This window comes from Trachinotus anak, unplaced genomic scaffold (genome assembly GCF_046630095.1).
Source record: "Trachinotus anak isolate AG129_WGS33_773 ecotype Australia unplaced genomic scaffold, CSIRO_AGI_Tana_v1 ptg000028l, whole genome shotgun sequence".
In the NCBI taxonomy this organism is placed as follows: domain Eukaryota; kingdom Metazoa; phylum Chordata; class Actinopteri; order Carangiformes; family Carangidae; genus Trachinotus; species Trachinotus anak.
Window position 1 is genome coordinate 10,755,650 of NW_027273879.1, and position 24,431 is coordinate 10,780,080.

General features: G+C 39.4%; 1 protein-coding gene across 6 annotated transcripts; it reads left to right on the plus strand.

Annotated features, from left to right (window-relative positions):
* Positions 1-134: 134 nt before the first annotated feature.
* Positions 135-24,137, plus strand: kdm2bb (lysine (K)-specific demethylase 2Bb). 6 transcript variants are annotated; one of them, XM_071465175.1, is made up of 21 exons: positions 135-246; positions 1,377-1,521; positions 1,674-1,752; positions 1,895-1,941; positions 3,101-3,279; positions 3,415-3,521; positions 5,675-5,768; positions 5,958-6,111; positions 6,292-6,407; positions 7,151-7,277; positions 7,835-8,241; positions 8,373-8,459; positions 14,841-15,071; positions 16,690-16,833; positions 16,965-17,051; positions 17,170-17,505; positions 18,089-19,167; positions 19,261-19,424; positions 20,458-20,619; positions 20,904-21,122; positions 21,918-24,137. In XM_071465175.1, the coding sequence occupies exons 2-21, from the start codon at positions 1,395-1,397 to the stop codon at positions 22,097-22,099; spliced, it is 4,128 nt and encodes a 1,375-aa protein (XP_071321276.1). In that variant the 5' UTR covers positions 135-246; positions 1,377-1,394; the 3' UTR covers positions 22,100-24,137. The 6 variants fall into 6 exon arrangements, with proteins under 6 accessions (XP_071321276.1, XP_071321274.1, XP_071321273.1 ...); XM_071465173.1 differs by lacking the exon at positions 135-246 and adding an exon at positions 636-825 and having other exon boundaries at positions 18,092-19,167; XM_071465172.1 differs by lacking the exon at positions 135-246 and adding an exon at positions 637-825.
* The last annotated feature ends 294 nt before the right edge of the window (positions 24,138-24,431 follow it).

Consider the following 24,431-nt stretch of genomic DNA (forward strand, 5'->3'; position numbering starts at 1 on the left):
CCTTGTTACTCTTGCGGTACGCGACAGAAACAAGCGTTCAACATGCTGTTCAACAGTGTACACTTACAAAACATTTACCCTCGCCAGCTGACGGAACTGCGGAAGCTATTTTTTCACCACCAGTCTCCGGCGTGCCTGCACCTTGCATTACCCACAAGCCTGTGCGCTCCGAGGACTACATCCGCTACTGAGTAAACTGTTGGCTGCATATTTGCTCAGTAACGGGGGTGACTTTTCAGCCCCGAGGTAATATTGGTGTGCTTACCATATTCAATGTGTGGTAATTATAACTAATTAGATTTGAAAAAAAAAAACCAAAAACACTTGAATGGTTGAACGCTGTTTAATAGCGGGCCACGTCATTCACGCCACGTCTAGCGCACAGAAAGTATTATTACTGCTAAATGAATGAAAATGAATAAGAGCTGCGTTTTTCGGGGAAACACGCTTGTTCTCACTTGTTTTATTTGCGCACGGTGAGGTGCGCCATTCGCTGACAGTTTCTCAAAGGTAAATGTTGTTTGTGCGGGAGCGGTCAAACATCGTTTTGTCCGATGTTGGTTGATGTTTCCTGGTTTGTACAAGCAGATGAAAAGCGATGGACTGACATGCAGTGACGCTGTCCTACAATGTTTTGGTTCCTGGCGATGACGTAATACACAAAACATGGTTCCCTTGTTTTGAACCTGAAAAGCGTGTAGCTAAAGTGCTTCTTTAACTTCGCCACGCACGGAGATGCTTTCCCGAAACTGAGTGACTGGAAAACATTCACAAGAGACGATGGCTCAGCCCGCTGAAACGTGTGCTGAATCTGGACGCAGGCTGGTGTGTACCATCTGCCGTGTTAACGTTAGCTTATGAAGCGAGCTAATTAGTTAGCTAAGCTAACGTTTGCAACTATGACCGTTGGGATATTTATCAAGTCACTAAAGCTGTTCAAGTCAGAGCCCATGAGGGAAAATGATACGACCTGGTATTTAAGATTTTTATAAGTTATTGTGTATTCCTACTAGTTCAGCGAGCGTACGTTGGTTAAAACAAGACAAACCAATATCTAAATCAGAAAAAAACCCTGCACACATTTCACATTAATCGTTGTGGGATAACGTACCGATAAAAACAGCTGCCGTCCCCGGGACAAGTGTCGTTTAATGGTTATTGTGCTGGACGTCACAGTTTCTAAAAACGATGCCACTGCAGTGAAGTAACGTACTATTAAAAACACCCCACTCTTGACCCAGTTTTAAAGTTTGGATTGAAATGATATTCATTAACTTTACATCAGTCACACGGTCTGTTTGTGTACAGACAGGGGCCTTTGTGACAGTATGAGTGTTTCAGTTTTGTCATGTAAATCTTCTCTTTCTCGATGGCAGCGCTCCATCTGCCGGAGGATGTATGACGAAAACGAGGATTTATCTGATGTTGAAGAAATTACAAACATCAGAGGTTTCAGTGTGGAGGAAAAGCTCGTCAGTGATAGTTACAGTGCAAACTTTGTCCACCTGATGGAGGGTAAAGGTAATGTAGCACAAGTAACATCATATTTTATTTTGATCAGCTATTCCTATTGTTTGTTATTGCAGAAAAAGAAGATATCTGTCTTTTTACCACCATAAACATGTTTGTTCTATAAATGCTTTGGACTAAAAGACACACCCACTGTCTTGCAGACTTCACTTATGAATATGTGCAAAGGGAGGCTCTCAAGATCCCACTCATTTTTAAAGAGAAAGATGGACTAGGGATCAGGTGAGAATCCATTTCTGTGAATTGACCAGTTTACAGATAGTTGTTAAGAATAATCATTGACTACTTTTATGTTTTTAACCATCTGGAAATGCATGTAACAGATTAACTGAATGTCATCTATCCCTGTCTTTGATTCACATAGAATGCCTGATCCAGAATTTACAGTTAGTGAAATTAAAGGTTTAGTTGGTAAGTTGGATGCTACAAACAACACACACACTAAAGTTAATGCATGCATATTTATTTATGTAGCAATTAGACTTAAGTGCACCTGAAAAGGCGAAAGTATCCCAGCTGCCAAACCAGAAAATAAGAGGGTTAGTTCGAGGCTGAGCTGAAAATGATAATTAATAATAATATATAATCATGGTCATGCCAGATAACACATCTCTGCAATCAAGAAGTCATGAGATGCTGGAGTAATCACACTGATTAGAGACAGCCTCACAGAAATTATTTGAATGGTCCTTTTGAAGTGTCATATTGTCTCATCTATGGTCACATTTACTATCACAACAGTGTGTAGTAGGAAATGCTATAAGAAACATGTTCAAACTGCCTATATTGTAGCTGATTCTGTCTCGTGGTTGGGACAGTGCTATATAAAGCCTGCGGAGACAAGTGGAAAAAAGTGTTTAAATTAAAAAAAAAGCAGCAGCTGTGTTTTGTAAAATATTGCACCTAGCTAAAGAAAAGTAAAAACCAAAACTCTTTTGCATGGCTAAAAGTAATCAGACAGGTGGACATAATTCACAAAGAAATAAAAGGTTGTAGTATTTTACAGTATTTTTAAATTGCATAAATGATATATCTTGTTACACTGGTAATACTGTCTTTGGTTTAATATGGTGTTATTTAACACACACAGACCTGTCTTACTGCTAATTGTACACTGACTCTCTCTGTTTATCTGCCTGCCATTTTTAAAGTATGCGTGTGATGGATGATTTAAGTTGGTGTGTGTGTCCATGTCCACTTATGCATACTGTGGAGAATTCTTTGTAGTACTTGAAAAACTTTATGTTTCCAGCTAATATCTCTCTTTATCTGTTACTAATATATTTAAATAATGCGATGAGACAATTTTCCTACTACCATTAATTATTATGTAATTATACTGAAAGCATGATTGGGGTGAAGTTGCTCCACCTAGTGGAAAAGATGTTTAATTACATGCATGTATGAAGACGCAGCAGGTATTCATGTTGGAATTTGTCAAATGTGACCAATACAAATTTTCTGTGTATGTATCTTTTTTATTCCATCTTGCAGACAGATTAATATATGTTCATGACAGTGGAAGCACTCATCAGTTAATTTCACCTTGTGTCCTGGTTGTTTGTTGCAGGCAGTCGTCGGTCTGTGGATGTCATGGATGTGAGCACTCAGAAAGGCTCTGAAATGAGCATGGCTCAGTTTGTCAGATATTATGAGACGCCAGAGGAAGAGCGGGACAAACTCTTCAATGTCATCAGCTTAGAGTTCAGCCACACTAAGCTGGAGAACCTCATCAAGCGACCCACAGTGGTAACATAACAGACACTCAGTGTATGATGCTGTGAGGGGTTATGTGAAGGTGACAAACCTGGTGCCATATTCAAAGAAAGTTTGACTAACAACACTGATTGATGGCTAAAAGTGCAGTTTTGATTGCTCTCACAGGTGGATCAAGTTGACTGGGTGGACAACATGTGGCCTCCTGATCTGAAACAAAGCCAAACGGAAGCCACCAATGTGATCTCAGAGATGAAGTACCCTAAAGTGCAAAGGTACGACGGAACTCAAATGTGTTTCTGTTTTGATAAAGTCCTCTTTGTAGCTTGATGTCAATCAGTCTATGAGTAAAAAAATGATGTGTTCAGCAAGATATAAAAAATACTTGGAGAAAATTTCTGCTTCCTTGGCAGTAAATAGAAACTACCCTCCCATCTGAATGCCTCATCTATTGCTCCATCACTGTAGAGTGCTGCATACTGTTAGTGTTATCCACCTCCTGTAAGTGCTCTTGATTGTTGCTAGGCAGCAGAGTTTTCAACGGTGGAGGATGGTTTATAACAGCTGTGGTCTGAATGCACAGACACCTCTTGGCCAATCAGCTGCTAGCATTGGTACATAGCTAAGAATGAAAACCAAATGTGCTTTTAACTTCAATTGTTCATTTTTCCTCCCATCACACATAGACCCACTTAGTCCTGCATCATATATAATCATTCAAATTATATTCATTGAATATTGTTCATTGAGGTTAGGCGTGTGCTTGTGATAGGTACTGGACTGTACAAAATGGAAGAACTAAAGATTAGTTTTTACTGATACAGACTTCAGTATCATTTCAGCCAATACACATACCAGCAGTTTTCATCCTATTGTCACCACTAGTAGTTAGTTTCCACCAGTGGACTTTTATCTGTTTTACTATTCAAGGAACGTTTGGTGTTGGTGCAAACATGATTGTGGGACTAAATCTTTATTAAAAATTAAGTTTCCAAGTCATGCCAGTTGAACTGTGAGAAACTCTTATTTCTTGTAATATTTTTAAACTTTACGCTTGCAATTTGAACATAAGCAGGCTGATGCTTTAAAGCTTCCCTGTTCTTGTCACCTGTCACAATGTTGCCTGAAAGAATTCTATAATTATTCTGTCATAAAGGTGCAAAATGTAGGGTGTGAATTTAATGTGATGCAGTGATATTTAGTACAGCTTTGTTTCTTTTTAGAGCAAGCCTTGCTTTTAGTCCTTATACATGTGTAAATTATATACATTTTGCAAAAGGTTATTTGTTGCAATAGAATAGAGCTGATTAATTATTTGTTCATTAGTCAGTTATTTGAAATAAAATTGATTGGCAGTTAGCTTGATAATGTATCATATGTGTAAGTTGCGTTTTTTAAAAGCAAAAACACCAAACAAGCAACATGAAGGTGTCACCTTGGTCTCCAGGAAACTAAGCTTCACGACTCCCAATTCTTCTACCAATCGTAAAAATAATGAGCGGATTAATTTATAATAAAAATAACTGTTAGTGGCAGCCTTAAATTATTATCTGTCTTTGGTTCATCATGTCCTCTCAATTCTAGCTCTGTATGACCTGGATAGCCTTACAAGTGATGACACTACAGATTTTTTCGATTAAAAAACTCATCCAATTTACATAGCAGTCAAAAATAATGTCAGTGATGATTTTGTAAAAATTATGGGTAGCAAGCTCTTCTGTTTGATTTGATTGACAGCTCATCCTGCAGGGTAGAGAGATTTAAGTAAGTAAAAAGATATGATATAAATAAACAAGTTAGATGTAGCTGCAGCTTGCAAACCAAGACAAAGAGACGACATGTGGAAGCAGTGCTGTAGAAAGAGCAGAACTGTATCTGGCATAATGTTACCACATCATTCAGCATCTTAACTGAGCAACCATGACATTTGCTGGTCAGTCAGAGAGATAATGAACTCCGTTATCTGTTCGGACTGCTACAGCTGACTGGCTAACTAGCTCTCCATTTATTTCCAAAACAATCACATCATCGCTCAGTGGGACACACAACACACATTAATACAGTCTCAAAATGTCCTTTTTTAAAACTTCTGTTTACACTTCAGTGCATAGATATTTTTTTTGAGATAAGCAGAGCTAAATTGGTGAATCATTTATGTCTCAGAGCGCTAATTATTCTCCAATTAATTTCCAGTGGAACGATATCCTATTGTGAACAATTTTCTATGCTGCATTGCTCTTGTTAGTGATTTTTATTGGTAGCTAATGTTTTGTTAAATAAAATTGAGATTACTGCTATCTTCTAATCGGCTGAGCTGTGCTTTTCCTTTTTAGACATTTTTACGGATGCCAGTCTTTTATGCCTGTAGCCCCTTACCATCTACTTTATACAATGTGCATCTTGTAAATTCTTTTGTTGTTTAATTTAGGTATTGTTTGATGAGCGTGAAGGGCTGCTACACAGATTTCCACATCGATTTCGGGGGAACTTCAGTTTGGTATCACGTGTTTAAGGGACAGAAAGTAAGTTCATTTTGATTTCTCCAAACATGTCTGATATTTGGTGCCTTCAGTTATTAGTATTGAAGAAAATGCGTGTCTGGTAATATTTCTGAAAACCTTGAGTGTAACAGTTACAGAGTTGATACTTCATCTAACCTGGCCATGACTGTACATTATAACCTCTGAATAAGAATCTCTTCTTCTCCGCAGGTGTTCTGGCTGGTGCCTCCCACCACTCACAACCTTGCCCTATATGAGGACTGGGTTCTGTCAGGCAAGCAGAGTGATATCTTCCTGGGAGACCGAGCTGATGGATGCCAGCGAGTCGAGCTTCAGCAAGGATACACCTTCTTCATTCCATCTGGTGTGTTGGCGTGGTTGTTTTAAAGTAGCCAGCAGGAATAGATTAGCTTCCACTTGAATGAACGGAATTGCTAAGCTTTGCGTGAGCATTATACAGAATACTCAGTTAGGTGAGTTTGCGTGGATACTCTATAATCATTGTCTCTTAATATAAGCATTTTAACTTTTCTTTAAAATTAAGGTTGGATTCATGCTGTCTACACTCCTGTGGACACACTGGTGTTTGGAGGCAACATTCTGCACAGCTTTAACATTCCTATGCAGCTCACCATCCATGAGATAGAGAATAGGACAAAGGTAGGTGTCTACATGTGAGGCTCAACTCTGACCTGCACTGCAATACACTAAATTCTATCAAAAAGGCACAAGGGCAATAGTTATTTGTGTCCTATATGATGCTATTTGAAGGAAAGGGGCATGGAGAGCCACCGACCATGAATGTTAGTGATTAAATATCAAAGCAAGGTACATTTTTCAACATTTTACAATGTGAATGTGTATGTGTTAAGAATATATTTTTGAAATGGAATCAAAATCATTTTAATGCCACCTTAATGTTGATACAGAAAATGTAGCTTTATTTTAAGGATTTTTTTAAAATATCGGTGTGGTCCACTTTTTGGAATTGTGCATCAAATTCAATTTTAAAAAGCTCCTAAATATTTCTGGGAAATGTTATTTCTTTCTTTGGAGTAGGATTTCTGGATTATGTTTACAGTTTTATTTGCATAGGTCACTGAGTTTTTTGTCTCTGTGTTATTACAAAAGAATGATAATCACATTTATTTTGTTTGTGTGCATGAGAGGACAGAGGAAAAAAAATGTCCTGGCCTCTTTATCCCTTCACACAGCAGTTAGCAATACATTTCCTGTCTGAAGTCTGTCATACACATGCTCACATATAAAAAAAAAAACAGAAATCTGTACCTGCAGAAATCTCACAACACCGGTTTTTAAGAAATCAGGTTACAACAAAGAGCCAACAATAACTAGATTACCTGAGTGCATGTAAATACATGTTCTGTTATCCCTGTTTTCAGGTTCATTCCAAGTTTCGTTTCCCCTTCTACTATGAGATGTGCTGGTATGTCCTGGAGAGATACCTGCACTGCCTGACCAAACGGTCCTACCTTTCTCAGGAGATCCGTAAAGAGCCTGTACTAATGGGTCAGTGACATTTAGTAATACAGCCGTTTTGTAATATCTCTTGTGTGTCCTCAGATACTGTTAAAATCTTGTACTGCAGTTGTAATGAGCTCTCTCAAGTTACTAAATCTCTTATTAGTTGTTAATTATGAATGATATTTCTGATCTCCATCTGTCCTGCTACATTCGAAAAGCCTCTGCAGCAACATTTTCGACACACCCTTATTTCTAAGTCCAGCATAGTCTAATTCCATTTGTGAACATTAGCTCTCTTTCACATGTGAAGCCTGTAAAGTCATTAGATTTAAAGGGGGGGGGGTTACCGACTGTGGAGTCGTCTTTGACCATATAAAATGAGAATATAGACATCATCGTTTCATCTTTGGTGTTGGTTCTACTGGAGGACACTTGTGAAGCCATGAACATACCAACTTCTCTTTTTTTAGAAACCTTGCTCATTACTTTGGATGTATAATTCACTCTGGTTCTCTGCTGTTGCCAGATGGTTCATTATTTCTGGACCTGATGGCAGTTTAGTAATTTAATAATGTGATTTCTCTGTTATTTTGTCCCTTCAGACTATGAGACAAAGGCAAACGCAGAGAGCCCCTCCTCTGACTCAAGGAGCCAGGACATGAACGAGGACTCATGTGAGACTCAAGTGAGGGAGGACCAGGGTGAAAAACCAGAGAGAGTCGCTCAGGATGGCCCCTGCTCTCCTGACAATGGGAGGGGCCAACACCTCAAAGCTGTTTTATCTGTTGACTCTGAGGACAGCTGTAATCCTGGCTCCACTTGTCTAGATTTCCCCAAAACCCCTTCTGACTCTCCCGCCTCAGAGTCTCAGAATAAATGGACTCACTTGACAGAGTTTGAACTGAGTGGACTGAGGACACTGGTCGAGAAGCTGGAGTCACTCCCTGAAAATAAGAAATGTGTCCCTGAGGGAATAGAGAACGCACAAGCCCTGCTGGAGGACATGAAGGTAAAAAAACAAAACAAAAAAAAAATGACATGAGTTTGTTTGAGCTTCACACATTCATTTACATAATAGATATGATTAGCTACACATGACACAGTTCGTTTTTGCTTTTGATGTCTTCTGTGGTCGTTTAGGCTGTCTTAAAAGAACATGCTGATGATGACCCCAAATTAGCAATCACTGGACTTCCTGTGGTGTACTGGCCTAAGAAAACTATAAAGGTAAGAATATGTCAGGTGCATCGTGACAATTTCTGACTGCGTTTGCACCAAACAGTGTTCTTTATATTTATTTGTGACTTTCAATTGAAGTTAATGAAAATTTTATACACAGTTGATTGGGGCTTGATCACTTAACACAATGGGAAAATCAGTTTTGATGTTATGCACCTGTGGCTTGTCTTTTCATCTGAGAGGTTAGCTTTAGTGAAATGTTCTTTGTACTGTCGACATCATAAGTGGAGCCACTTCAGTGTTTTACCTTTTAGGATGTATATTGAAGAAATGGTCTTTGTAGTTTTTAGTTCACTGTTAAAGTGCAACTTATTTTCTAAAGGAGTTAAAGTGAGTGAGAGGTGGTGATGCAGATTACTCTCACCAGTGGCAGCTCACAACCAGTAATGGTATAAAATACTTTTTACAAATCAGCTGCTACTACATGAATACATAAATTATAAATATGACTCGTTGTCAAAAAAAGGGTCTGGTTTTCAATATTAGCAGTGAATATTAATCAGAATCAGAATCAGAATCAGAATCAGTTTTATTGCCAAGTATGTTTTCACATACAAGGAATTTTTTCTGGTGATTGGTGCAATTGATCAGCAACAGTGGGGCTCTCTAGCCTTGTTGATGAGGCTAATAGCAGATGGGAAGAAGCTATTTTTGTGGCGAGAGGTTTTGGTCCTGAAGGACCGCAGCCTCCTGCCAGAGGGGAGTGTCTCAAAGAGTTTGTGTCCAGGGTGGGAGGAGTCAGCTACAATCTTCCCTGCACGCCTCAGAGTCCTTGAGGAGTTAAGAGTCCTTAACTTAATTAAGTTAGGTTAAGAATTGTAGCATTAATAACAGACTAGTGCCACTTTATAAGTTTATTTTTATCATTACTAAGGAATGGGGCAGTCTTTATTTGAAGCACCACCAGGTTGACCCAGTTTATTTCTCATTAATCTGTTGTTTTTCATTTGAATCATCATAAAGAAATGGGGAGTGTGTACATTGAGATCCTGTTGCTTACATCTCTTTGTTTAAAGTTATTCCTGCTCCTGTTCTTTCTTGCATTTCCTGTTCTTACATTTCTTACCTTTTTACTCAGTTTCATTAATTAATTTCATTTTCTTATTCTCTACCCTCTACTCTTCCCTCTCTTGCTTTGACACTCATTTCACCCCTTCTCTAGAGCAGTACATGTACTTATTTGCATAATTTTGACTTAACAGGCTGCAGTATTGCCTACAAAAGTATATAATGACTTTTTTTATTAATTATTTCCCACCTTCCCCCAAAATACACATTCTTCTGCATAATGTATTATGTTGTCATAAACACAATTTAGTTTGTGCTTTGCATCACAAAACAAATGTTTAAGTGAACTGTGGATAACATAAAACATTGATTTCTGTGAACGGCAACTATATGACACTTTTTCAGAGCTGAGGCAGACCCACACCTCACTTATCATGGCTTACATGTTTGTTGTTACATTTCAAGCTGACTTGGAGCTCACATTGGTTTCAGAATTTATGATAACTGGCCCAAATGTTTACAGAAATCAATAGTCATTGTGTTTATGATAGGTGATTAAAAAGTACATTTTCAGTCGTATTTTTAGTCTGTATAGATGCTCATTACCTAAGTGTTATTTAGGCATGTGCCTTTAGGGCATCAGCTCGTTTTACCTCCTTAGAGAAAGTCAGTGTGAAACAGTGACATTGTAAGAATGTTAAACAGCTGTAAACAGTAGCAGACTCGAAATGCCAGTGTAGTCTTGATATCTGTATCATTTCTCCTTTGATTTAATTGGGTCTTGAGCTGAGCTGAGCTGAGGATCAACATTAAGGTTTTTGCCTTCATTGTATAAATGGGAAAAGAAAAGATAATAACTTTAATCATTAGTTTGCCTCTTCCATTTTCCTTAAAGCCCCAGGTAGAAAGTCAGAGTGCAAATTACTGAAATGATGCACAGATGCAGAGTGTTCATTTTCAGTCTTCTCTTAGTTACAGTATTGTGTATTTTAATATAAAACACAGCGTTTGTCAAATGTACAGAAATAATTATAGGGGTAGCGAAGCAAAGAATATGTGCTCAGCCAATATGTCAGCCAAAATGTGTAAAGTTTAATTAGTAAAGTGTGTTTGCATATGTCAGAGTATGACATCTATTTTATGTTTTATATATCATACATACTTTAATTAATAATAAAAGTATGTATAATTAGAATAATTAATTGTCCAAACAACACATGAACAGGCAGAAACGCCTCAACAGGAGGGAGGATGGGATGTGTTGTATATGAATGTATGGAAGTGGTTTCTATTAGTCTCGTGGAGCCTCTGGATCACCCCCACCCGTTCCTCCAAAGCCCAGCTGCTGGTTGTGGGGCCTCTTTGTGTTTGCCTTTTGTAATGAGATGCCATCTGGCTCTATTGGCTGTGCAGAGCCTGCTCCTCTTCCTGTGATACTCATCATGAATATGACAACACGATTTCTGCATCGTCTCCTCTCATTGGATCGAGGCAGACTACCCCAGTAAATATTCTGATGCACAGCAGCCTCCCATTGGCCCTGTGCTTCCCAGCGCCCCTCCTCTTTTACAGGGAGTCGATCCATATTAATGAGGCAGGCTTGTCTGTGTTTCCTACATCTGCTTGTGGTATTGTGGAGCTTTGGAGAAGGAGGGAGGGCTGTAGGCCAGACAGCAGTAGCAGGAGTAGAAGGAGGAGGAGACTGCAGCCATGTCAGTTTGCTGTGAGCTGGACGGTGTGTGAAAACCAGCCATGGCCATGTCGCTGAGCGCTGACGATGAGGACTACGACTCAGACTCTGAGCAGGTTAGCACATCAAACCCCTGCAGGCGGGCATAGTGAGGCCACCAGAGGAATGCTTGTGCCAGACAGATCAGCGTGCAGCATCACAGGGCAGCGAGGAAATGGAGCTACCTGGGGAGAAATGCATTGATTCAGTCTACCTCCCGAGCTTGGTCTTTGATTTTTGCCCTTTTTTTTTTGTTTAGTTTTTTGTTTTTTTTTTTGATAGGTTTTCTGTTTTTACGTGCATGTGTGTGCTTGCTTGTGTGTTTTTGTCAGGTAAAGCCAGCAATCAGGAGAAGGCTGTGTTTATATAGCTCAGAGCCTCAGGGCTGCTATTGGTTGTTTCAAAGGAGAGAAGCAGAGGAATGGGAATTCATGTAGATGCAGAAAATGAATCTTTCACGGTTTGATTGCAAAAGCAGCGAATGTGTATGTTTGAATATATGTCACAGCAAAACAAAAAAGGGTTATAGTGCCTGAATGCGTTAATGAGAGGGTAGTCGTTATGAAGTGATTTTTTGATATTGTTCAGTGTGAATGCTGATCTCAGATGAGACTTGCTTACACAGCAAGAAATGTGTTTGTTAATTTAAATCTCTTACTTAACTCTGAACCACACCCCTTTACATTTATTCTGTGCATTTGGATTTGGAAAAAAAAAAAGACTGCAGATGACTGAGTCCTCATTTCTCCTTCTGTTTTGACAAATACCCTCAGGCATTTTGATGTCTGTTTGTTCCAGTCATGTGAATACACCTGTTTGTGATGTCACAGCTCAGCTATTTGAACATCAATTAAAGATGTACACAGCAGGCTGAGTAACTGTGAAGAGTTTAGGTAGTGTAACCCAAAAGCCAAACACTCCTGCAGTTGAGCGTCTAGCACCAGTCTTAACAACTTGTGAATGTTTACCTGCCATAATACCAGTACATTATCCTCTCAGCATATTGAAAGCATGGTTTACATAATTTTTAAAAAACACTTGTTAAGTAAAATCTGTGTGAAATCCTACATAATGTGTACTAGAGCAATCACATGTTGTGCAGCATCAGCTTTACAACATATGCCATCTCTGAAGCTTAACAGGAAAGTAATCCCTCCGGGAACTTGTTTTTCTTTGATTTTTTTTTGACAAGTCAATTGTTTCCAATCATATTCCTAGACAACATAAAGAAAAATAATACATTATGAGAAGCGTCTTCTGCTGCAGCCAGCTATCTGATTTTGAATTTGCTTTGATAAAACAATTTGTCCTGTTGTTTCCGCAATCTGTGCTCAGTACGCACTGTCCTCAGTGTGTGCTTAAGGTGATGTTAAGTACACTACAGTAATTGATTTCCACTGTTCTCCACAGTAGCTCAAGAGTTGCCAAGGCTGTGTCAGTGAACATAAGAGTCTGCTTCTCATAATAATTCCCAGCTGAATGAGCTTTGAAGAGTCGAGGAATTACTAGTTGGTGACTTGTACTGTCCTTATTACTGTACAAAGGGAACACATGCATACACTATGTGCTGTAAAGAGGTGTGTGTAAAATAATTTACCAATGTCTAAACTGAAGACTAAACTGCTACCGGTGTCAAATTTCCTTGGCAAGATATCTTGAATATCATTGCAAAAACATGCACCTGAGACAGAGGGTAGTTACTTAAACTGAGAGGCACAATATTGTTGTTAACCTCTTCTGTCATTTAATTCTGTCCGAGGGATCTCTGCGTTCGTGATCACCCCCTTACCAGACAGTGGGGGGTTTAGTGGGGATTTAGGGGACAATATGGACAGCTATCTGTCTAAATCTTTTTCCTTCTGTCATTTTTAATTCAACCCCCCCACATGTAGTTTAACTTACAGGTGTAACAGAACAGTAATAAAGACAGTATACACCACAGTGTCTGGCTACCTGTTATTTAATGACCTGTTGTATGACACTTGTACTTGGCAGAAGCAGTGTTACAGAATATGATGCATTAGCCACAGTGATGGGTTTTGTTTCCTGGGATATATGGTCTCATTTCAGTGTTCCTCCTGTCTTTAATCCTCCTGAATACCCCCCAGAACAGAACAGTACAGTACAGACTGCACACGCCCAGCCCCCCCTCCCCAATATTTCACTCTAATCCTGTCTGGTAACCACACATCTGAATGTCAGTCTCTTTCATGGCTGTTGTTAGAATAAATTATTGTAATATGCCTAAGATTGAGGCTGCTTTCTTTTTTCTGTTAGAGGGTCTCATTACAGTTCTTATTGGTTACAAGTCTGTGTGTCATAGACTGTTCTGTTAGGGAATGGGACGTGGCTGTTGCTATGCTGACGCTAGGAAAATCTGCACTGCCGATGTAACTAAAGAAATCTGATCTTCATTTCCAAGAGCTGCAGTGTTTTTCACTCCTCATTCTCGTTTATTTCATCTCACACACTGCCACACATTTCCTCACGTGGCGGGATTGGCAGCATTTTGACGTGTGGTTTTCATGTTAAAAATACATTGTTGTGGTTGGGTTCTGAGCTTGGAAAGGAGCAAGATATATAACACGAGAACAGTAGATCAAAGGCATCTCATCTCCATTACCCACTTTTATTAAATAGAGCACATTTAATGTGTACTGTTGTAAATCTGTCTGCACGCCCCCTAACACAGAATAATGGATCCTAGTGATCCATGTGTGAAATGTAGCCATAAGTGCAGCTTCTCTTTGAAGTAGGAACATGCAAGCAAGTGAAGTGCTAAATCTGGAAGACGCCTCTGGGGACATTCTTGATGTGTTTGTTTTCTCCTGGATCTTGTGCTTTAACAGCCATGAATATTGTGTTTATACACGTTGTGTCTTGATCAGGTTTGTGCTTGAAAATATACATTATATGTGTATGCATATAAAGATACAGGTGCTGTTTCCTGTTTTTTTTTTGCATGTGTTTGTGTTTGGAGCCATTGACCCAGAATCAGAAAGAGCATATGGTGGTACCACCTACATCCAGTGTAACATTGACCGTAGCTGAATTGAATATAATTACTTTCTTATTATATAACATGAATGTAAGTGCTTATTATTGGTCCACAGCACCATCATTAAATGAAATGGATTAACTGCAAATTGCAGATTCAATTAGATCGTGAGATTGTGAGCTTTTCATGCACTCCTTGTATTTATAAATCATAATTAATTGTTTAAAAAAAAATCACTGAATTATTAAATTAGTAATAATATATAATATATAGCTTGTTGATCATTTACTGTCTGGTAAGATGAGGATCCCAAACCTAAACCCTTTTTTTTTTTTCTTTTTTCTTTTTTAAACAACAAAAAAAGCAAATGCATGCTTTGACATACTACATGCTTCAAAATATGCTTGACATTATCACTATATGTATGACTGCAAATGTATAAATACACTTGATACAAGTGAATATGTTTATATATTTCTTTAGTACCATACTTAGTATGTAGCAGAATAACTGCTATAAATTCATTTATACTTAATCAGCAAAATAAAATCTGACCTTTTAGATGCCTATTTGTCTAATATTTGTTGGCTAATGGTTTTGGGACTTGACACTGTATCCTCTTCATCCTTTTTAGCCCCGGCCTCCCAATCGGCCGAAACCTAAGATGGCAGCTTCTCCTGCATCAGCAGTCAAGCTGTCAGCTAGTCGGGGAACATCTGGCGCCAGGAGGAGAAGGACCCGCTGTCGGAAGTGCGAGGCATGCCTGCGGACGGAGTGTGGAGAGTGCCACTTTTGTAAAGACATGAAGAAGTTTGGTGGGCCGGGCCGTATGAAACAGTCCTGCATCATGAGGCAGTGCATTGCAGTAAGTTCCTTGTTCATATTGTCCCCTGTGATTTTTCATATTATATATATATCAGGAATAGTTTGACATTTTGGGAAATACACTTACTTGCTTTTTTGCTGAGAGTTAAATGACTAGGTTTAAACCACTTTTATGTCTGTTTAATGTGAAACTACAGCCATCAGTCCATTAACTTAGCATCAGGACTGGCAACAGGGGAAAACAGCTAGCCTGGGTCTGTCTGAAGGTAAAAGAATCTACCTACCAGCGCCTATAAAGCTCACAAATGAACATATTATATCTCACTTGTTTAGCATACACAAAACCCCAAATGATTTCCTGGTCTAATCTAATCTGGTACTTTTTCACCAAGGTAGGAGTTTGCTGCCTGTTGTTTCACACAGTCCTAAGTGCAGTTCTCAAAAAAACTCTTCCATTCGTAGATTCATAATGGTTGTGGCTTTCCTTTAATCTTGAACACTTGACTTTGGGTGTGTCTGTGAGGTTGTGAGATTGTTGCTAGGGTGTTCAACATGGTTGCTGGGGCAGTTCAAGTTGATTGGTAGGGTGTTCCAGGTGGTTGCCATGGTAACTGAGTGGTTGCTAGTCACTTTTTTCTATTTGTTGTAATAGTGACCCTGGTAATACTAGTAAAAGCAAGTAGTAGCAGCAGCGGAAGTGTTAGCAGGACTTGACGACTGCCATGGAGAGTGTTTGAAATGTTCAGCACCATGGACAGGGACATGTAGAATGGACTGGGTTGGACAGTTTCTGCAACAGACAGTGAATAGAAAGCGAGATAGATTCAGTTTGAATGATTAAAAAGTGAGAGAGACTTGTCATCTGTCCCAATATCCCACACTTGCGGTCTTCAGCTGTTTAGCAACCTGTGGTTTAAGCTATGCCAATATGTTTAACCCACTCTTGATATTCACTCTGATACTGCTTCAGAGCAGCCCTCAGAGCTAAGTATGTCCCACAGTTCATCGTCACCTGCTGTGCCACATGAGTAATGCATCTAGCTTGCTTACAAACTGACAACACTCAACAAACAAGTTGGAAATTGTTAAGTTCATGGCATGTTGGATTCAGAGGGAAAATAATCAAATAAAAACAAATAAGAAGTTTTCACAGCAACAATGATTAAAGACAGTATATTTGATATATATATTATATATTTATATGTAAATATTAACAGTAGTTTATTCTACTGTATAAACTGTCTATAACCTTAATGTAGATATGGGAATACACGGATCCTTAGTCTTCACATCACATCACATTACATAAGTCAGAATGGATTTTTAATTGTCTGGCTTCTCAGTTGAGTAATGTGAGTAGATGATCACAAGCCACAGCACTGAAATGTGCTGAAATCACGGTAATATGCTTTGCATCACATTTCAAAAGTGTGTGTAATGTCTGTATGCTGTTAAGCCCACAGGTAGCATACAAAAACCATAGCAGATAGCTAGTTCAGCGTTGTAATAGAACCTTAAACAAATGGATATAATGTAAGTGACAGAATAGGAAGTGTGGGTTAGATAGTTAGTCAGTCACAAGTTTGACCAAAAAGGAATTGTTCAAATAGAGGATAGTGATTTGACTTTATTTTCTACCCTGTGTTTTTTTTCTCCAGCCTGTTCTGCCCCACACAGCAGTGTGTCTTGTCTGCGGAGAAGCAGGGAAGGAGGACACTGTGGAGGATGAGGAAGAAAAATTTAATCTCATGCTCATGGAGTGCTCCATCTGCAATGAGATTGTTCATCCTAACTGTCTTAAGGTAAATCACTCAGTATCAGTATGTATTGAATATTGAACCTATAAAGTGTGTTCTTAGAATGATCAAGCTATTGTTTCCTTTCATAGTTGTCTTCCATTGTCATAGAGTCTCTATGTCCTTCTTCTGTTCAGGTAAAAGATTCAAATGGAGTAGTCAATGATGAATTGCCAAACTGCTGGGAGTGCCCAAAGTGCAACCATGCTGGGAAAACAGGGAAAGTAAGCATCTGTATGGACTTTATTCTGTATGAATTATGAAATGATTAAACAGTTAAATGTAACTCAGAATCTCAGAACTAGTAAAATAAAGTTGTATTCTCTTTTTTCTAACCTTTTGGCCTCAAAGCAAAAAAGGGGGCCAGGGTTTAAGTACGCATCAAACCTTCCTGGCTCGCTACTGAAAGAACCACGCTTAAACCGGGATTCAAAAGAGGAGCCCGATCCCCCCATGGTGGCTACAGCAACTGTCACTGCTTTGACCACCACATCTGCCGTGAAGAGAAAAGCAGAGCGGGAAGATACCCCCAAGAGGAAAGACGAAGAGCCTCCAAAGAAACGTCCTCCCTTGCTGTCTCTGGATGGTACGCCTCGACCAAGGCTGGAGGATAACCCACTAAGGAAAAAGAGGAAACTTTTTGACACCAATGATGAACCTGTCATTGTGAAAAAGAAGGTAAGACCCTCATCTATTTGTAAACTTGTCAGTTGTACTGAACAAAGTGGAGTCACAAAAAGCATTAAGAGGCTCGTATAGTGTGAGAGGTGCCTCCTAGGTTTACAATATGCTTGTATCAAAAATGCACTTCAATATGTGCACAATAATAATATGCTACACTTGATAAAATACCATCATTGCAGCAGAGCGTTGTTAATCATGTGCTATAATATTTGTATTGCAATTAGATTTTTGTGGGAAATTAACAGCTGTAATACAAGCAAACAGCTGTGGAACATAGAAATCCTGAAAACATAAGAACTGAACTGTATGAAAATATGCAAAGCATTGTAGAAACTTTTGAGACAAGACTCACTGTGCATTTGCTTGATGTGCAGCCACTGTCCTGGAGGATTTCTTGGACCAGTTTATTTCTATTTTTAATTAAAAAAAATTTGATTGAAATATGTCAGCATTTCATAAACCTCCTTTAATTATCTTCAAATAGACCACACAATAAAAATCAAATATGAAAATCTTTAATTACAGTATTCTCAAATTCTCACTGACTGCTTGAAAATAATTATGTTCCTCCTCATAGAAGAAGCTTTCAAAACTGGATGATCCCATGACTCCGAAGCTGCTGCATCAAATCAAGACAGAGAATGATCACGGTGATGAAGACGACGATCAGGAGGATCATGAAGAAGATGGATTCTCCTTGGACAGGATTCATTTAAAGGAGAAGAATGAGTATGACGATGAGGAACAAGAGGAAGATGAGGAGGAAGAGGAAGTGGAGATGCTAACGAAAGAGAGAGACAGTAGTGCAGAGGACAAAGGGAAGGTGATGCTAAGTCCACTGCTGAGGACATCTGCTGCCAGAGAAAGTGACCAGTCCTCCTCTAACTCTCCCAGAGCTGGACCAAGCAGCGAATCAGGAGACGCTCAGGAGAGGAGCTCTGCTCAGCTGAAGGCTCGCCATCAGCGCAGACGTCTCCCCAACAAAGAGCTGAGCAAAGAGTTCAACCAGGAGATTCCCAAGACAGAAGACTGTCTGAACCACCAGAACCACGGTTCAGTGAAGACAGAGGACAGTCCGGCCAATCACAACCGACGACCACTGAAGAATGAGGATTCTGTGACCAATCAGAACCGTAAACCACTGAAAACAGAGGACTCAACCACTAATCAGAGCCGTAGGGCCCTTAAAATGGAAGAAGGTGTGGCCAGTCAGAACAGACGCCCGCTTAAAACAGAGGACTGCCTGGCCAATCAAAACCACAGGCCAATAAAACCAGAGCCTGAGAATGAAGTAGAAGACCAGAAGCCCAGATGGCCTCTTAATAACGGCAGCAGCGACCTGGGCGACTGGCTGCGACATCGGGGGCGGGAGGTGAACGGGACGCCACGGGGTTACTCACCCCTCGGCTGGAACAGAAGCACACCAATCACACCGATATGCCCCCGGCCACTCCCCTGCCGGTCACCGCCAAAATGTATCCAAATGGAGCGCCACGTGATCCGGCCCCCTCCCATCAGCCCCCCACCTGACAGACTGCCTCTGAACGACGGAGAAGCTCACGTGATGCGACGGGAGATGTGGATGACGGTGTTCAGTCACCTGACTCACAGAGATCTGTGTGTGTGCATGCGTGTCTGCAGGACCTGGAACAGATGGTGAGTACAAGATGCACTGTGGAGTTGAAAACACGTCTTCCTCACTTCATCACACAGCGTTGCTACGAAGGTATGTCTTGCGTGTCTCGCCAGGTGCTGTGACAAGAGGCTCTGGAAGCACATCAATCTAAACCGCTGCAAGTCTATCACACCTCTCATGCTGAGTGGCATCATCCGGAGACAGCCAGTAGCTCTGGACCTCAGCTGGACCAACATCTCCAAGAAGCAACTCAGCTGGCTCATCAACAGACTGCCAGGTTAATACATTCAACCAGAGAAACACTGCACTGTGTTTGTGTTTTATAAAGAGCCAGTTTATGAGATAAGATTCAACTTTGGAGGGAAATTGGAGTGATCTTGGTGACAATGTTGTGTATTTTTGTGGTTGTTAAATATTACATGAAGCAGGGGACAAAAGGGAGGCAAAATTTGCTTTTGCTGACCAGGTCCTTTTGATACAGATCACTTTGACTTTCAGTTTTTCTCCTTATATAATTATTCTAAGTTATAACAAATAATAAATGGAATGAACTGAGCGACTTGTTTCTTAGTGGTTATGAACAAAATTTGACTTGACAGGTTAATTATAGAGATACGAGGAGAGGATGACTCACCTTGATACAACCTTACAATAGTAACCATTAGCACATTCAGTAATTTAACAGAATTAACTATGTATTTAAGCACAGTTTGTAAAATAAAGGGAAATTTAATTTAAAGTTATCCAACCTTTGACTAAATGTATTTTTGCAGATTTCACAGCAGGACAGAAACTACTACAAGCAGATACGTTACTATTTTTCTAGTGTTGATTAAAAAAAATGTGTTCATGTAGCATGTGTATTTTTTTGAGAAGTTAGAGTTTAACTATGGTCTCTGTGAAACTTTCTGAATATGAGCCAGGTATTGGAGTAACATGGTCCCACGTGGCTCCTCCATGTTGGTAATTGTGTCCCCAGAGGCTCCTGAATTCAGATGGTTTACTTTGTAAGATTTTCTTTGTTACTTATAAATCTGTTTGCTGGATCATTCAGTTAATTAGACATGAATATTCACCACATCTGTGTTTATTTTGTGACCTCAGATTAACTAAAACTCTGGAGACAGAAAACCTGAAAAGTAGGACACATTTCTTAACCAGGCTGAACGTGACATGAATCTGCAGCATATTTAGTTTGCTGTGTTTCTGCTTGTGGCCATGTAGAAAACCCCTGAGAGATGTGACAAAGGAAGACAAAAAATGTAGCTTGATTTAAAAGGAAGTTTTGTGTGTCTTGGCTGTCCCCGCAGGTCTGCGCGTGCTGCTGCTGTCGGGATGCTCCTGGGTGGCCGTCTCTGCTCTTTGCACCTCCAGCTGTCCTCTGCTGCGAACTCTGGATGTTCAGTGGGTTGAGGGACTGAAAGACGCCCAGATGAGGGACCTGCTGTCTCCTCCCACAGATAACAGGCCAGGTACCAAGCTGCTATTCACATGCTCTGACTCAACTTTGAGAAATTAGTAGGGGAGTGAGGGAGCATGACCGTGGAGTAATAAATGGGAAAGTAATAAGAGAGGTTTGTTTTATTTTATCTTTTTTTTCACCATAAGAAAAATAAGAAAGTAAACAAATTCCACATTTATCATGATTACCACGAAGGCTAATTCATAAGCTCAGACACACCGGTACATTGATAGTAAATGCTCTCTTTTATCCCACTGTTAATCTCCTTCCCTCTTTTTGAAATGAACTTTGTAGGTCAGTTAGACAACAGGAGTAAGCTGCGTAACGTGGAGGACCTGCGTCTGGCAGGGTTGGACATAACAGACACGTCTCTGCGCCTCATCATCCGTTACATGCCCTTGCTGTCCAAGCTAGATCTCAGCTACTGCAACCACGTGACTGACCAGTCTGTCAACATCCTGACTGCTGCAGGGACGACCACCAGAGACTCGCTCACTGACATCAACCTGTCAGGTGCGAGCCTGTCTTCGTTGGCTGTAAATCTGCCTTCACTTGACTTGCTCCCTCTCATGGCAAAAGCTTGAATTTATTAGAAGCATCATCTCTTTAGCTGAAGGACCAAACTGGTCCCTTAAACATAAATAACAGATACTTCACACTACGGCGCAGCATTCTCCAAAGCACATGTCTAGTTTTGTGAACGTTTTATCGCCTTTGGTAAAATGGCAAAGCAGCTGCTAACAGGGAATGATTCATGATTTGAAACCTGAAACCACAGCTTTTCTGGAGGGTACAGTATGAAATAAATACCACATACTTTTTACAGTCCTGCAATAAATCCTATCTTCATGAAGATTTTAATGTTCAGTTTTTGTTGTAACTATATTAGGGAGGTGTTGATTCAATGTTATGATCATTTTGGAAGCTGTAGTTTGTGGCATTACTTCTATTTATTCTATCAAGAGGTAGCAAATTACATAAACATTGATTTCACCATTTATTGGAAAGTGCCAAAATGCTAAAAATAATCGGCCTCTATGTTTGTTGTCTCTCTGGAATGCCATTAAATGTTGAAAGGGTCATTAATGGAAATAACTGAAAGACAGATGTCATTTTTGCTGCTTTTTTGGGTGCAGCAGTCTCTACATTCACTGCTCCAAAACACTGCTCACCATAATGAGGCCTTTGGATTTCCTAGAATATCCTAAAGGGTTGATTAATCCATGTGTGTCACAGCTTTTGTCAGTGCAGGTGACCCATTACGCATCATTTGTTCTTTTTCTTCTAACCCAATTTCTCCTTGTGCAGTCTGTAACAGGGTCACAGACCAGTCGCTGACCTATTTCAAACGCTGCGGAAGCATATGTCACATCGACCTGCGATACTGCAAACAGGTGACGAAGGAAGGATGTGACCAGTTCATCGCAGAAATGTCAGTCAGCGTGCAGTTTGAACTGATAGAGGAGAAACTGCTGCAAAAGATCAGCTAGACAGAGGAATGTCGGGGACAGTTCTGACATTTACAAGTGGTGAAGCTACTGTCCACATGGAGGCAGCAGATGACTGTGCGCCCGTGGAGAAACGGCACCGTGTCTCAAAAACATCTGCAGACTACTGAACAGACATGAGGATGGTGTCTGTTTCTCTAAAAGCTGACGGAGATGGAAGCTGTGCTGCTAAGCCAGAATGTAAAAAAAAAAAACGGAAATCTTGTCCAGCAAAGGCAATATTGCAAAAACGTTTTTTGTTGTTGTTTGCACCTGTTTATAAGTTATTTATTTCTTTGTATTGATTGTTTATGTATTGTATCATGATTTTCTTCTGGTGTTCATAGACTATTTTTTGTTCCAATGCAAAGTTTATTCCATTATAGAGTAATATTTTTGTATCAGAAAGTGTTTCATACATTTATGTGCAGTATTGAATGCACCAGTGTACAGTATCATACCATTGAAATTGATAATCAGTTGGCATTACTGTTAAGGTCTTTATTCTGAGAGGCAAAGGTCTAATGATTTGTTGCCAAACTGTAGGTTGATAGTTTGTGTTTGTGTGGGTGTTTTTGTATTTTAATATATACGTCAGTGCCCTGTTTCTGATTGGACACAGGTACTGTACATTTTGTTTTTCATAAGACTACATATAATGTTGCTATGTCCTTGTGGATGAGATATGTAGAAGAAAAGTTTTAAGAGTTTATTTGCACTGATGGTAAATATGAATACATGAATGTATTCACACATACACTATACAGTGTACAGTGTATAAAGCCTATTTTTTCAACACTAAAATCTGCTAAATCTACTAACAGCTTCAAGTTATTGGGTTATATTATATTAAGACATACCTGCATACAAAGGTGTCTGTCAGACATCACTCTTTAGTGTTGTTGGTGCTTTGTGAAAGGAAGCGTTTTAGCGCTGCATGCAGAAAAGAAATCTGTTTACAACACAGTCGGTAGAGTTAGTAACTGTTAAATATTATAACCATCTGTTTACTCCTTTCCTTAGCTGAACTCCATGTGATTTTAAAAAAATGAGAGTCAGTGCTGAATCATGCAAAAAATAAAGAATCAACAAAGCTCAGGAAGGAGGATATTACATTTGCACAAATCTTTTGGATGAGAACAGACAAGAGGCCAAATGATTTATACTGTATGTCCCGAAATTCTCATGACCCCAGAAAGTTGAGTATAGCATAGCGAAAAGGGAATACTTTATCTTTTATTCAAAGTGTGTCAAGCCAATATTAGCATCAGTTTAGCAAATCCATGTCAATCTCCAGAAATGTGGTCCTGCCCACGAGGTTGTGAAATTCCTGACCTGGCCAAAAAAAAGTTTTAAGTCCAAATATAATAAATACAGACTGAGATGAGAGGTGCATAGTCACCATATGTTCATACGTCCTATACTGAATGTGAGGAACCTGCAAAACATCTTTCCTGAAAGATTGGTGAAAATGTAAAAGTGAAAATGGATTTTGTTTATTCTTTATTCTTAGTCACAGATTCCACTGAAACAAACATTTATGAACCTTGGCTGTTTTCTTTAAAGTTGTTTCTTAAAAGTTTTATTTTTTATGACTTTTGTGTTAAAGAGCATCGCAACCTATGGCATCATTCAGAAGCATTTTCAGAAGTATTGCTTTTACTGTGTGTCTGTATTCACCATCACAATATTTAAAGTCATACAGAAATTACAAATTTTGCTATTGGAACTTATCGAAAAAATGTCCGATTTTATGGTGTAATAATTCAGTAGATTTGCATATTTCTTGATTTTAAAACTAAACTTTTTTAAAATAAAGTCTTTAAAAGTTTTTGTGTACCTTTTGAATAGCCGTTGATACAGTTCAGTGGATGGGTTTACATTTAAATTGTATTTGTTTTTTTGTTTTTATTAAACAACCATGTCTCCATGAAATATTTTAGTACATTATTGTAAATGTTCTGTGTACATAATGTACATGTAAAGCCTCTAGAAAAGTTAAGTCAACCTTTGAGATATTAAAATCATTTTAAATACTGAAGTGTGTATGTGCTTTGGGTCCTTGATTTTGGTGACCCCCCCCTTGGTTACCGTGGGAACAGCAAGTGCAGTTTAATACTACAGCCAACACTCACTGAGCAGTAGCTTTGTCAGGAATACAGCAGCTCTGTTAACAGTGAAACGAAACAAACTTGCGCTGTAGGTCTGCAGAAGTAGGAAACCTGAACCCGGGGATGGTAATGAAAATGAAAAAACAACTACATAGAGAGGGAACTGAAGACTATAAATACAACGAATGGCTAATGCAAATGCACCATGAATGGAATTAAAAGAT

Bases quoted from the DNA above. Each gene is read 5' to 3' on its own strand.
- kdm2bb (XM_071465172.1), top strand. From the start codon at position 781: ATGGCTCAGCCCGCTGAAACGTGTGCTGAATCTGGACGCAGGCTG. The intron at 1,522-1,673 runs GTAATGTAGCAC...ACTGTCTTGCAG, and splicing joins CCACCTGATGGAGGGTAAAG to ACTTCACTTATGAATATGTG. The intron at 19,168-19,260 runs GTGAGTACAAGA...GTGTCTCGCCAG, and splicing joins TGCAGGACCTGGAACAGATG to GTGCTGTGACAAGAGGCTCT.